The sequence below is a fragment of the Ranitomeya variabilis genome, chromosome 3, assembly GCF_051348905.1.
Source record: "Ranitomeya variabilis isolate aRanVar5 chromosome 3, aRanVar5.hap1, whole genome shotgun sequence".
In the NCBI taxonomy this organism is placed as follows: Eukaryota; Metazoa; Chordata; class Amphibia; order Anura; family Dendrobatidae; genus Ranitomeya; species Ranitomeya variabilis.
This window is the reverse complement of record NC_135234.1, coordinates 733,800,884-733,816,436: the sequence shown is the minus strand read 5'-3', so window position 1 is coordinate 733,816,436 and position 15,553 is coordinate 733,800,884. Positions and strand designations below refer to the sequence as shown.

General features: G+C 45.3%; 1 protein-coding gene across 3 annotated transcripts in view; it reads right to left on the bottom strand.

Moving 5' to 3' along the window:
* The window catches only part of AMOTL1 (angiomotin like 1), a 186,716-nt gene that overhangs the window by 7,336 nt on the left and 163,827 nt on the right, over positions 1 to 15,553 (bottom strand). For all 3 annotated transcript variants that reach the window (XM_077298446.1, XM_077298448.1, XM_077298447.1), the window contains 3 exons: positions 14,549 to 14,638; positions 2,304 to 2,449; positions 1,387 to 1,536 (listed from right to left, as the gene is read on the bottom strand). In XM_077298446.1, coding sequence (XP_077154561.1) covers positions 1,387 to 1,536; positions 2,304 to 2,449; positions 14,549 to 14,638 — 386 coding nt within the window. The remainder of the gene's footprint in view (positions 1 to 1,386; positions 1,537 to 2,303; positions 2,450 to 14,548; positions 14,639 to 15,553) is intronic.

The window sequence follows — 15,553 nt, the reverse complement described above, 5'->3', positions numbered from 1 at the left end:
GCGGAAACACCAGGAAAGCCTGTTGTGTGACTAGTAAACCCAAGGATCTGAGGGGTCACAGGTCCTGGTCAGAGCTTTATAGTATAGCTAGGATGGGCGATAAATGTCCGAATGATGGAGACCCCAATACTGGGACCCCTCTGACCCTGTAAACAAGACTCTGCAGTGCCCCGTCTGAATGGAGCGGCAGTCGAGCATGTGCATCTCCGTTCCATTCATGGTCTTTGGGACAGTGAGTAGAGTGCTCAGCTATATTTGGGGATCATTGATGGCCCATGGATAAAAAGGTTATCACTGATCCTAAGAGGATGAGGTATGTTTCAAACTTAGTACAATCCCTTTTTTATAGAGGGACTTTATCAAGTGTTTTCCACCCATATCATAGGGTACAAAATTCACAAACACCATATTGACACTAAAATTTTAGACTTTTTTTTCCACTCACCATTTATAAAAAGGCACCAAGTTTGCCGAGATACTTACAATTTCTAAACTCAGAAAGTGGAACGTATTTACCCTGGGACTGATAAGTAATTACATTTCTCATGTTTAGTCACCCGACCTGTCGCCTTCTTTTTTCCTTCCCCGCTTGGTTTGGCGCTCCATTCCTCTTTAAGGAAAGCCTTGCAGCGCTGTAGTCCTGGGTTCAAATCCCACCAAAGACAAAATCTACAAGGAGTCTGTATGTTCTCCCCATGTTTACGTGGGTTTCCTCCCACATTCAAAAGACATACTGATAGGGAATCTACATTGTGAGCCCCAACGTGGACAGTGATTATGTCTGTAAAGTGCTACGGAATACATTTTCTAACTCATTTCAGTTTGAGACTGGAGTAAAAATTTTCCAATATATGGAGCTTCGTACCAGAAAGATGGTCACTTACTGTGTATGTGAAATCACAGTATATCAACTTTCAACGTGTAGTTACGGCATTAAATCTCCTAATATTGAAAACGTTGCACTCTCTGCTGGTTCAGTGTCTGCAGAGAGCACGTTATGTCGCGGTGCTTTGTGACACCATCTGGCAGCTGTGTATTCTCAGATTGCAGGCTTCCATAACCAGCACTGACGCCTCCTGCTGTGCAATCTGAAATTTCTCTGCTGTTGTTATGAGACCGCTCCTGCTTATAAATGCAGCAATTTCAATAATAATACTATTGTTTGAGGATGATTAGTAACGCGGTCCTCTAATACACTCGTCACAGTGTCTGCACGCTAAGGGTTAACCTTTCTTTTCCCGCACTGACGGCTGATTTGCATACTCATTAGTATGGCGCTTTCTATGTCAATGCTTGATACAAGCAGCTTTGTCTTTTTTGAGATAATAATCTTCCGTTCTGCTGCAATGTCACCGGGAGGTGACACTCCGCAGAGACTGCGGTTACCTGTTGCATCCTCAGGCACTCCAGCTCTTTCTCCAGTCGGTTACGCAGCCGCCGCTCCAGCTGTTCTCTCTTCTCTCCCGCTGCCTGGAGCTGGGTCAGTGACTGCTGTAGCTTCTCCACCTCCTCAACATAGATCTGCTTCTTACGCAGCTAAGAAATAGAAGAAATGTGTTAATCTGATCATTCACAACAATGTCAACTGTACGGAAACTTTTTGTAAACGGTTAGCTCCCGGTAGTACGGCAGGATTTCTGGGCCTGGTCAGATTTACTAAACTTTGGATACGCCAAAATTCGGCCTGACTGGTGTACATGACTTGTGCCACACTTATTCTCTGTTTTAGTCACTTTTTGCACCTCGCTAGACAAGAGGAGGAAAGAGGCCGTCTTAAATGATTTCACAATGTGACAAAATTTGGGCACAAAAAAATGGTCTACAGTAAGCCAACCAAGAGGTGGTATAAAGATAGAAAAAAATATCTAAAGATGCCCAAGAGATAACGTATGTCCTGGTGGAGAGAGATACGCCGGTGTAAGGAGACTTATAGGCTATGCAATGTTCCACTGGGAAATTAAAAATGCAAATTTCCTCTACAAAGAGGAAGAGGACTTAAACTCTAGTGCCACCTATTAGAAGTCGAAATCTTAAGAGTCAATATCGACCCTTTAACGAGCCTTGCCGAGCCAAGTCCATTGGCGGTTGCTGTTGGAGACTAGTTGGCGAATACGACCTTGGGGTTTCCTGCTCCGCTGTGTGGGGCGTTGTAAGGTGAAGAATGCAAACTCAAGATTCCATCCACCATTTAAGCTCCAGCCACTAGTAACACTGTGATGTCCACCTTCCTTTCTCGAAGTCTGACCATGATATGTGACATTACCCTTCACTAAAAATAAGAGACTTGTGTGCCCCGATCTCACCTCTTCTTCGAATTTGACCACTTTGGCTTGGGCATTATTCAACGCTTGGTCTAGGATTTCAATATGCCTCCTCTGCTCTTCGTTGGTAGTGCGCAGTGCTGCCAGCTCCCTCTGCAGCCCTTCCATCTCCTTCAAGTGTTCTTTGTCTGGGGGATGGATGAAACAGATCGGTTTCTATCAGAATCCTTCATGGAATCTGGGCCGGATGCCAGCTTACCTCTGGCACCGGAATAAGGGAGAAAAACTAAAAACATGGAAAGCGGCAGATGTGTAGGTGACTACAGGGCTCTCTGTGTTCTTCTACCCGTTGTCTGGTGAACATCAGTAATAACTTGCACTCGGCCAGACGTCTATGTGGCTCCATGCAGTTTTGCCAGAAGTTATTGAAAAGTCGTAACTAAGTGACAAACTAAAACTGAATCCTAAGATCTCATACACTTGGAGAGAAAGCAGACGAGAAACTGGATATTGGCCCATGGTATATGGCAGCACAAATAGGTAATGTAATGCTCCTCGCGTGGCATAGGTCTACCCAATAGGGGATCCTTTTCCAAATGGGATCACAGCCCTTATCAATTTGCCAAAGCATATGAAAGCTGCAGGGAGCAGATCTCTCTGGATTGCCCACTTTTTACCCATGCAGCCCTGTGTAATGCTTTATTATTTCCACTATGGTGGCACTGTAAGGTTTACCAAGGTTCCTCCACAAATAGATTGTCCAAACTAGAGCACCCCTTTACTGTTATGCTGATAACCACCATAGGACACCAATGATGATCATAATTAAAAATCATAAAGTGAATATTCTTTTTTTTATTTTTTTTTTAAATGGTCCCTGTCGTTTCAACAAACTTTGCATAAATCAATTGTACAGGTGAATAGCCAAAACTTTGTAATATATCTTATCAGAATAATAAAAAACCTTCTCCTCTCATCCACTTATTCTCTTCCCTCTTGAACTCACTATTGAATCTGAAAAACAGCAGAAGGGGTTGTCTAGGACAATTTTATTTCATTTTTTTTAAATATACTGACAAGCAGGTAGTTGCTAACAGAGGAAACTACCTTCCTGGTCTACTCAGTGGCTCCTATCGGCGATTCAGCTGCTCCGTGTCAACAGAGCAGCTCTTCTTCTCCCAGGCTGCTCTGTTGTCGGGGTGTGACTGCTGACGTCATGCTGATTGACAGCCGACTCCCTGCACTTAGGCAGCGGGGAGCAGGCTGTCAATCAGCATGACGTAAGCAGTCACACCTCCAACAGAGCAGAGCAGAAGAGAAGCCACTGCTGTCGACGTGACGTCAGCGAAAGCCGCTGAATGGCAGGCACAAGAAGGAAGGTAGTTAGCATCTATTTGCTTGTTCTAAGGCCAGAAGTAAAAAAAATTAATTAGTCCTGGATAATCGCTTTATCTTCATCAAATAAGACAGAATGCCAGCTCACTGAAGTTTCAGTTACAGCTATTAAAGTCTAAAGGGAGGAGGATACAGTATATACGTAATTGGAACAGAGGAATTATTACTATTTGTCTCACAGAAGTTTTCCCCTTATTATTAAAACCATATATCTTTATTATTTCTCAATAAAACCTTAATACAAAAATATCTTAATAGTATAGCACCAACACCACAAAAAGACAGAAATACAACCAGGGGGGGTGCCTATCCCTATGTTGGCCTATCTCAACCTGCCTACTTGCGGAGGTTGGCACCCTAACCCTGCGCAGTGGCGCCCCCGCTCCTCGATGGCTCACCCTGCTACCCCTGTTGGGCCCTATAGTGGCAGGGGGTGAGAAAGAAGGTGAATAGGCAGGTGAGAAAGAAAGATGTGTGTGTGCGCAATGTCATATACGTGTTTAAAGGATTTCTTCTTAACTGCATTAAACTAGGTAAATGCTGTATTATGCAGCTGTGCTACTAGATAATAATTCAGACTGCCCTAAGTTGTGTAGATGTCACTAATATGACCTTATAGAAGAAATATGTCTTAGCTGCTTAACCTGATGCTCTTTTTTGTAGGATGCTTTCTATGGAACCAATAAAGGATACTTTCTATGCCCTCACAATTCTTGGAAAATAGTGTAAAAGAGAGTTCTTGGGTTCAAATAATGCAGCAAAAGAGGATGCACTGCATATATAGTTATTTATCTATCTAGAGAGGCTATAGGTAAATCCCTTCAGCTAATATGTATAATATATGTCTATGGACCCACATACAGTGTACGATGCCCCATATTTATCATAATTTGTGCGTGCATAGTTAGCTGCAACACAAAAGATCTCAAAAGAGATATTGATCTCAACCTGGTACAGACACTGATGAGACATGTGTCTTGGTGAAGAAAGAGATATTTATCTCAACCTGATATAGGTACCGATGAGTTGTGTGGCTTGGCAGCCACATTTGAGTGGATTGAATACATGGCCAATGGGCTTGGATTATTGTGAATTGCTATTCATCCATGATACATGTGATTGCTTTTTAGGGTGGTGGTTTTTGGTTTTTGTTTGTATTTTTCTGGCCTAGGAGTGTGCAATTGTCTTTCTGCTGCCTTAATTGTGTGTGTTGCAGCTAACTATGCACGCACAAATTATGATAAATATGGGGCATCGTACACTGTATGTGGGTCCATAGACATATATTATACATATTAGCTGAAGGGATTTACCTATAGCCTCTCTAGATAGATAAATAACTATATATGCAGTGCATCCTCTTTTGCTGCATTATTTGAACCCAAGAACTTTCTTTTACACTATTTTCCAAGAATTGTGAGGGCATAGAAAGTATCCTTTATTGGTTCCATAGAAAGCATCCTACAAAAAAGAGCATCAGGTTAAGCAGCTAAGACATATTTCTTCTATAAGGTCATATTAGTGACATCTACACAACTTAGGGCAGTCTGAATTATTATCTAGTAGCACAGCTGCATAATACAGCATTTACCTAGTTTAATGCAGTTAAGAAGAAATCCTTTAAACACGTATATGACATTGCGCACACACACATCTTTCTTTCTCACCTGCCTATTCACCTTCTTTCTCACCCCCTGCCACTATAGGGCCCAACAGGGGTAGCAGGGTGAGCCATCGAGGAGCGGGGGCGCCACTGCGCAGGGTTAGGGTGCCAACCTCCGCAAGTAGGCAGGTTGAGATAGGCCAACATAGGGATAGGCACCCCCCCTGGTTGTATTTCTGTCTTTTTGTGGTGTTGGTGCTATACTATTAAGATATTTTTGTATTAAGGTTTTATTGAGAAATAATAAAGATATATGGTTTTAATAATAAGGGGAAAACTTCTAAAGGGAGGAGGAGCGAACAGCACTCAGCACAGTGAGAGAACAAGCAAAATTGGAACTGGATTCACAGCTACACTGCTCAGTATTGCTGACTAATTTTCTCTATGCTGCTGCTTCTGGATATATAATACATAGAGACAGGAAAGCAGGAATCCCTCATTTTCTGTGCATGTGGGAGGTATAGTTTCAGATAGTCTCAACCAACTGGTTCACAATTAACTTGTTTCACAATTTTTTTTCACCACCGAGGAACTTCTTTGTATGATGTATATTGCATAAGGGGCTACGATGCTGAAACCGTAAAGGAATACAAACAAATAGTATTCAGTAACCAATTACACATGTTTAATTGGAGTTTTCTTAATTTACAATTATTTTGTCCCAATTGGTATCAGTGGTGAGCCCTCTTTATGCATCGTGTTCAGACTCTTGGGTTTAGCGACAACCGGTAAAATTACCAATTTGGAGCCATTGAAATAAGAGGTGTGATATTTCTCCTCCAGTCTGTGCAGTTTGAAGGTAAGGTCACCCAACACCCATGACGCAGACGGTATAGCAGTCCGCACATCCCTGCAGTACAATGGCCACCGGGGCCTTTGATCTCTATATTCAAATGAAGCAAACAAGGCAGAAGTATTTGGGCTGCACATTAGAGAAGCCGCTTCTATGGCCCGAGCTCTGCTTTGTCAGGTTTAATTATGTGCTGACATTTCCTATTGTTTCCCGGTCTGTTCTGTCCGGTCAACACTGTGAAATGTGAAGTAATTAACTGCGCTGGAGGCAGCTCCATTGTGACGGGACGAGAACTTAATAAAGGCCATAATGAAAAGCTCTTCAGGCCCATTCATTCTTCTTATCGATGGCACATAAATGAAGGAAAAAAATACACATGTACACACACATAGGTTTGTAAGGCAGCGCTGTGCCCCGGGGGTCTAGCCATGGGGAAGATATGGGTCCAGATTTAGGGAAAGGGGATACGATACATTAGCTTCAGATTGGATGAGTAGACTGGGACATCATCACCTAAAGGCCCCCGTATTCTGCTGGCCAAACCCAACAATTTTGGTGGGACCGGACGACCATCTGATACTTTTTTCTCGGGGCAAGTAGGCCGCCATCCCTAAAGAGAACTCATGGATGCTCATTCATCTGTTTCAAGAGTCGTTTGAGAAAGTCAACAGCGAGTTATAGGCACCTTACATCCTTATAAGTGGTGTATACATTTTTTGAAAGGGAATCGGTCACCAGGTTATTATTGCTATGTAATCTGAGAGCAGCATGTTGTAGAGGCTGAGACCCTGATTCCAGCGATGTGTCACTTACTGGGCTGCTTACCGTCATTTTGATACAATCACTGTTTTCTCTGCTGCAGATCTAGCAGTGCTCTGAATGCTGAGCTCTGTGTAGCCCCGCCCACACCACTGATTGGCCGCTTTCTGTGTACACCATCCACTGACAGAAAGCTATCAATCAGATATGGGGGCGGGGACTCACAGAGCAGGAGGACCAGGAGGCACCAGACACCTAGTCCTGTAGTGATAATCTGCTGATCAAACACTGCAACCTAGTGAGTGATACATTGCTGGTTTCAGGGTCTCTGTTCCTACATTATGCTGCTCTCGGATCACATAGCAAAAACGAGCTGACTGATTCCCTTTAAACATAATTCCCCCTACATCTTTTTCACGCTCCCCCAACAAACCTTCAGGAAGTTCTGTATTTTTTGGATGTTTCGGGAGTTTTCAGCGTTCTCAGGGGATTTTAGGAGTCAAGGTCTCTCATTTTTCTGGGAGCCTTCCCATAAGTTTCAGGACAGTTGACAAATATGGCCACATATTTATTTATTTATGGTATTCCTATACCATATGCCTTTAAAAGTCATCAATATCAATATTCCGTCAATAGACCCTGGGCTGAGTGCCCTACCAAAAGAGTGTAATTCATGTCCATGGGTCGTGGCCAGTACCGTGATTGCAGCCTAGCCTCATGGAAGTGACTCAGGCGGAGATGCAGTACCTTACCCGGCCTAAGGATGCTAATGGCGCTGCTTATGTTACAACAGAAGATCTTATCATTAAAGCTGGACATACACATAAGATAGAGGTTGGAAGAAGGTTTACTTGGCCGGCAGCCAAGGCTGAGTGTTAAAGGATGTTCAAAATGGAGAGAGGAAAAAGCCACTGCCACAAAGTTGTAGCAGCAGCTTATCTCGCCTGAAAACAAAAGCATTGGGCATTGAAGTTCCAAAGGTCAGATCTTTTTCTCCCCTGAAATCATCTGTCAGGGGAGAGTTGGGAGGCTCCCGTACACCTCAGATGGCCAACTGGTCCTGCTAAAATAATATAGGGGCTCTAAAGGGAATCGGTCACCAGGTTTTCCTGTGCAATCTGAGAGCAGCATGAGATTATCTTCTACAGATCTGCCAGTTCTCTGAATGACCCCATCCTCACCACTGATTGACAACTTTCTGTGTACACTCTGCATAGGCAGAAAGCTGCGAATCAGTTCTAGGGGCGGGGTTACACAGAGCAGGAGAACTACATGGCACGAGACAGCTAGTCAGTCCTCTAGTAATAATCTCCTACTGTTAAAACCCTGATTTTATTGAAGCTACAACAATCAGCCAAGTGAGTGACACATCGGTGGAATCAGAGTCTCAGCCCCTACATCATGCTGCTCTTAGATTATGTAGTACCTGATGACAGATTCCCATTACGTTTCCGCCAGAAAGTGATACATTTGGATTGGAAAATAAACCCTTTGAATGAAAGTTTAGGAATTTAGTAGTTGTGAATAGAGATGAGCGAATCCGTGGATGTTCAGATTCACCGGGTTTAACGAACATACAGTAAAGAGTTTGGTTTGGGTCTGAACTTGACCTTGAAGTTAACCCCGGACCCGAACCCAATAGATGTCAACTTTGGGGCTTTAAAATGGCTGTAAAACAGTCATGGTGAGGGCTAGTGGGCTGCAAAAGGAAGCTAAATTGGGGTAAGAGCAGGACAATTACCCTGCAAAAAATGTGAATAGGGAAATTACTTAAAGGGGTTCTGTCACCATAGCAATCATGGTAAAATAGGAAGTAAATGAATAACATAAAAAATTTAACATTGCCCTTACAGAGACTGAGGCTTGCTACTTCCAGTCCAGTTAAAAAAATTCACACACAGAGCATGGGGCAGAGTACCCCAACATTAGCAGCTTACAAATGTCACCCGCGGAGCATTAGGCAGAGTACCCCAACATTAGCAGCTTACAAAATTCACCCACAGAGCATGGGACAGAGTACTCCAACATTAGCAGCTTACAAATGTCACCCGCAGGGCATGGGGCAGGGTACGCCAACATTAGCAGCTTACAAATTTCACCCGCAGAGCATGGGGCACAGTACCCCTACATTAGCAGCTTACAAATTTCACCCACAGGGCATGGGGCAGAGTACTCCAACATTAGCAGCTTACAAATGTCACCCGCAGGGCATGGGGCAGAGTACCCCTACATTAGCAGCTTACAAATTTCACCCGCAGGGCATGGGGCAGAGTACCCCTACATTAGCAGCTTACAAATTTCACCCACAGGGCATGGGGCAGAGTACTCCAACATTAGCAGCTTACAAATTTCACCCGCAGGGCATGGGGCAGAGTACCCCTACATTAGCAGCTTACAAATTTCACCCGCAGGGCATGGGGCAGAGTACCCCTACATTAGCAGCTTACAAATTTCACCCACAGGGCATGGGGCAGAGTACTCCAACATTAGCAGCTTACAAATTTCACCCACAGGGCATGGGGCAGAGTACTCCAACATTAGCAGCTTACAAATTTCACCCGCAGGGCATGGGGCAGAGTACTCCAACATTAGCAGCTTACAAATTTCACCCGCAGAGTACCCCTGCATTAGCAGCTTACAAATTTCACCTGCAGAGCATGGGGCACATTACCCCAACATTAGCAGCTTACAAATCTCGCCCTCTTCCTCTTGTGCCACCACCTCATCCATTATGGCCAGAATTGTTTTTTCCAGCAGGCATATAAGTGGTATAGTATCGCTGATGATGGCGTCAATCTCTCCAGCATATGCAGGGTAGAGTTCCACCTTGTCGGTACGTCGCACATCAGCGGGTGACCGGGAAGGCAGAAGTGACGCTGGAGCACAAACAGGCGAGCAGCAGCAGGGTGAGAACGCTGAAAGTGCGCACACTCTGCCAGCACTTTCAGCAGTAGCTCTGACATGTGTGGTAGTTTTTCAGGAAGCTCTGCATCACCAAGTTCAGCACATGCACCAGACAAGAGATGTGCATCAATCCGGCTAGGCCCAGAGCTGCTATGCGATTTCAACCGTTATCGCCCACTACCACGCCGGGCTTGAGGTTCACCGGCACCAACTGCTCATCTGTCGCTGTTTGATCCCAATCCACAACCCCTGCACGTTGTGGGATTTGTCCCCCAAACAGAGGAGTTTAAGAGCAGCCTGCTGCTGTTTCCCACTGGTTGTGCTCAAGTTGGTGGTGCAAGTCGTCCTGTGACCAAATGAGTAGGAGGCCTTGGAAGAAGTAGGAAGAGGAGGCACCAGGACAGATAAACGTCCAGCAATACTAGGTGGTGGTAGGACATGAGGTAGAACGCCTCCCGCCTCTGCCCCAGCCGCCACTACATTTACCTTGTAGGCAGTTATGGAGATGTAAGGTCCCTGCCAGTGCTTACTGGTCCACGTATCGGTGGTTAGGCTGACTTTCACACTGATGATGTTGCGTAGTGCACACTTGTTTTGGCCCGCAACAGGTTTGTGCAGGGCTGGGATGGCCTACCTGGAAAAGTAGTGGTGGCTGGGAACAACGTACAGCGGGACAGCCACCGACATCAGTTTTTTAAAACTGTCCGTCTCCACCAGCCGGAATGGCAGCGTTTCAGTAGTTATTTGCAAATGCTATCATTCAGGACCATGGCTTGTGGGTGGCTTGGTTGGTATCTCCTCTTTCGTTTAAGGATTTGGGGAATGGAAAGCTGAACACTTCCATAGGACGATGTGCAGATGCTCGTTGACACTGGTAGTGGTGATGCTGTCACATCCTCTCATTGCAGGGAGGTGGTTGATTGTGAGCGAGAGGAAAAGACTGAGACAGCAGAAAAGAGGGAGCAGGAGGAGGCTCAGATATGTCATGCTTTTTAAGGTGTGTACTCCACTGCACCTCGTGCTTGAAATTCAGATGCTTCGTCATGCAGGTGAAGCTCAGGTTCAGAACATTTATGCCTCGCTTCAGGGTCAGAGTGCAAACCACCTGTCGCTAGCACATTTCCTGAAGATATGCCACAACAGGGAGCTCTTTTGAGTTGCCTTTGGTATGCTTACATCAGTGGCACGATGAGCAGTAGCAGTCGATGTACTGGCAAGGGGCTGCCCGCTGTGTCTTTGCACCCTGCTCCCTCTTTTAATGTGCTCTTGTGGTAGTGTGGTCACCTCCTCTTCCTCCAAACTGCGCATGTCACTCCATGTGAGGTCTAAGACCTCATCATTCCCGGCATCATCTTCCAACGACTCCCCAACCCTGCCCTCCTTGCCAGTCTGACACTGCATAAAGACGTTGCAGTTGGCAACTGAGTTTGTCATCATCTGACATGTGCTGCGGTGGGCCACTGACCGTGTGCACTAGCCCTCCCACGTACTCATCATCCATCCTAAGAAGTTGTTGGGCATCAGTGCACGCAGTCTCTTCTGCATCTGGGGCAGGGCCAGGTGGATGGGCCACGGTACCCAAGTAAAAGGAGTCATCGAAAATCAGAAGAGACTGCTGCATGACTTGGGGATCAGATTGCTAGGTGTCCACTTCGAACCCTGAACTTCCCAGTTCAGGTTCACTTATCCCTAGTTGTGAAGCCTTCCCTCTGACTTTGTCACAGCCATGTCCTCCAGCTGTTTCCGTGCTAATTGTTGTCAAAAGATTCTGCTCTTCAGATACGAGTCAGATGGGCCTCTTCCTACAGAGGAACAACACAGAGCTTGTTCATGTAACGCCGGCATCAGCTGAGCAGTCACATGTCCTTCATGACTCCATTCGCTCTCTGGATCGTGTGACCTACATTCATCCACAGAATATTCATTATGCCAAAACATTTTGTTGGAAAGTATAAATTGTCTCGGCTGAATAGGATTGAATTCCGGGAAAGTGTGAACTGGATGTCAGCTATTACAGTTCACCATTTTCTATAGAACTTTACTCTGTATGCTCCAACCAGACCAGAGAGCTGCTAAAAAGTGAGAATGGGGTCTGGAAGAGAAAGCGCAATCACATATTGCAACCCCTAAAAGTTGGGACGCTGTGTAAAGTGAAAAGAAATCAAGAATGTAATGATTTGGAAATCTGTTAACGCCATATTTTATTTACTAAAAAATCACAGATCAGAAGGTGAACGTTGGACGTTTTTTCCATTTCATTAGAAAAAGTTAGAAATTGATGCCAGCGACATTTCTTAAAAAAAAGTTGAGACAGAGTTACGAAAAATCTGAAAATGTAAATGGTACTGATGAAAAATAGCTGCAGGGTCACATTTTCACTAAGGCACATGACTATATAAAAAGAGCATGTTAGGGAGGCAGAGAACATTTTACTTCGTACTTCCCATGTTGTCCTGTGAGTGTTACAGGAGGAATAACACTATTTCTGGCCATTGCATGACTAGTTTTTCCCCTCCGCAGCCTCCATCACTAATTTTTCATGGCCTCCGAGCTTGTGGATGGAAACTAACTGCTATGATGTCTTCAAAAATACAGCAGGTACAGACATGAGGGATTCCTTCTCTTCTTTCAATGTAGAACATAAGATGTTAGCAGTAGCAAGATAGAGTATAATATACACCGGTATTGAGCTGTGTGGCTGGGAATCCAGCTAACACAGTTGCTTGAAGCTGCAGCATGATCATCCTTGTCTATCTACCCCCCTATAATAAGAGGTGTAACCTGATCCCTCAGTGAGCTGGCAGTCCATCTTGCTTTGCCTAAGATGGATTTGAGATGGGTTTTTTTCCAGAGAGGATGGTGAGTTCAGGAGGGAGGAGTGGAAGAAGTAGCTCATTAGTGGACACAGAAGCAGATTTCTCATCTTTTCCTATGCTACTGATTTATGTAAAGTTTGTGAGAATTAGGGATATTTAAGTCCTGTCCACCAACCAGATACAGAATGCCCCGAACCTCTCTGTAACACCCACGGAACACCCCGGTACTCCCGTTTGTAAGTGGGGTTTACATAAAGTCTGCCCCCTTTCAGAGCTGGGACAACCCAATTTTGTCCGGTACGTAACTAAAAACTCTGGAGAGTCCCAGTAAATTTTGGACAGTTGGTGGCAGGTACGAAACGGGAAGATAGGTGAACTGCATGTGATAAGATTGTGGATGGACGGGTAATAAGGTTGTCATCTTATAACGTCGCATTCGGTAGCATCTTGTCAATGTCATTATGAAATACTTAAACTTATCCTAGCGATCCCCTCTGTCGCCTTTATTTGTCTTATTTCCCTGCGCGGTTTCTTCGAAATGTTTAGCGTAGCGACTACTCCCAATGGTGACTATCAGATGACTGATCCTGCCGCGCCGTGATTGAGAGCGGCAGGTCTCCGCATACAGTGGATTTCTGTACAAGAGCTCAGGATTAATATTCAACTCCATTTCGGGCTTCAGATAATCACAGCATGCCTAGCGGGGAATGCTTTTGAAGATAAGACGCGCCTGGGAACAAGTGGAGATTCGTGTTGCATGGTGTGAAATAAATGGCTTTATATGAGAGTTCATTGTGACACTCCGACTGCAGGATGTATTGAATGTAACAAAATGTTTTATTGTAGTGAAAGGGATTCAAAAAAAGTAGTGGCATTTTTCGGATACAGAGCTCCAAATTCTGTATTCCTGCAGTGACCACTAGGGGGCCTTTAGAGGCTAATGTATGCAGTAAGCTCCTAAGCTCCCTCTAGTGGTGACTGCAGGCATTGAAAAATAATAACCTTTATGACCAATTTAGGAAATTTGGAGCTGCATGTTAGAAAATTAGAGCCCCGGCCATGAGGTAGGTACACTAGATATTAATCAAAACAGAATTTTTGTCCGAAACACAAAAAGGCCGCCAAAGTCCCATTAAAGGGGTTGTCCCCTATCAGAGAATCTTCATCTCCAGCTGCAGTTTCTTATAAAAAAAAACAACAACCTGGGCTTTACTCACTGTCACCTGGTCCAGCGTTGAGTCTCCGCGGCTCCTCCTGGTGTCTGTTATTGGCTGTAGCTCTGATGTCACCAGCCAATCAGTGCAGCGCAGTGCATCTAAACCGAATGCCCCCTTAGAGCCGCTGCGATCACTGATTGGCTGCCCCGCTGTGGATGTGACGTCAGCACTGCAGCCAATACCAGACACCGGGAACAGCACCAGAGACTCAGCACTTGACCTGGGGAGGGGAAGTAAGGCACGGTTTGTTTTGTTATTTACAAGGAACTTAACTTCTGCCAGGGACGAAGCTTTTCTGAAAGGGCACAAATAAACAACAAAAAAGGAGTGTCCCTTTATGAGGCCGAGATAAGAGCTGCTGAGAAGAAGCGGCTGATCTGATGGACTTCAGATGTCCATGTCTTAGTAGTCTTCCGAATGGCCGACACAAGGGTTTCTGATGAGACAACCCCTTTAAAGTTACAAATGAATTTTGACATCTATGGAGCAACTTTCAGCGCAGGTTTGTGGTCTTTGGGCACTCTCTGGACCATACCCGGGTGTGATGGCTACCTCTGCACCCCCACCGGCTACGCTCCTGCCTGCCCTGCAAGGCCAGCACTTTAGGAAAAACAATGAAAGAACTAAGACGAGTCATCAATTTTCCGACGCATTGTGCGGCTTCCTCTGCGGTCACAGCGGGTTTAGGAGAAAGTCGCATTTCAGCTGCTTATGGGAACCTCTGACACTCCAGCACTCACTTTTCAAGGCGTAGTGCCCCTCTTCCGATGCGTCCTCGTGTCCATTATACTCTCGGCTGGCCAGCTGCCTGTTCGCGGTCTCTAGCCGATCTGCACAAAGACAGGAAGCGAGGATGAAAGATTAGGAGCTGGAAAGCGTATTCCCTGACCCGATGGACTAATGAGGACCTCCGCTCCGCGCTGACCTTGTTACCGAGGATGGAACATACGGGTGGGGTAGGGGGGCTGTTTTAAAGGGAGTTTACTATTTTTTTTTCAGTGCACTTTTTAGCTGCATTGATTGACAGGTCTCTAAGGACACATAACGGAGAGATCTGTCAATCCCTTGTGAAAAGCTGGTTGGGGCAGCGCCGAACTAGTATCACCTCTGCCTATAGCCCCGGTAGTGATGAGCGAACATGCTCGGACAAGGTGTTATCTGAGCATGCTCGGGTGCTAACCAAGTCGGCGTGCTCGAATAATATGTTCCAGTCCCCGCAGTTGCAGGTCTCGCGGCTGTTCGACAGCCACTACACATGCAGGGATTGTCTAACAAACAGGAACTCCGAATAGCCGTGAGACATGCAGGGAGAGCCTAACAAACAGGTTGTGTTAAGGTTAGACATGCTGCTGCGAGGACTCGAACGTATTTTTCGATCACGCCGAAGTCACTCTGTCAGCACCCGAGCATGCTCAGATAACACCTTATCCCAGCACGTTCACTCATCACCAGTCCCCAGCTCTCCAAACTACATAATTGTGCAGTCAAGCTTTGATTCGTGCTCTCCATAGTTTAGACAGCATGAATCGACTGACAAGTTCCCTTTGGGGACCCCAATTTTTCATTATACAAATCCATAATAGGCGTCACAACCTTTAAACACAATGCAATTTACATCAGAACCATACGGCACAAACATCTCCCGGCAGACTATGGTAAAATCTATTGGTCATCAAGCTCCGTCCATCTTTGAATATGTGGAGGAACGTTTGGAAGGACCTGACTAAAAAGACCTTGTCTGCTGT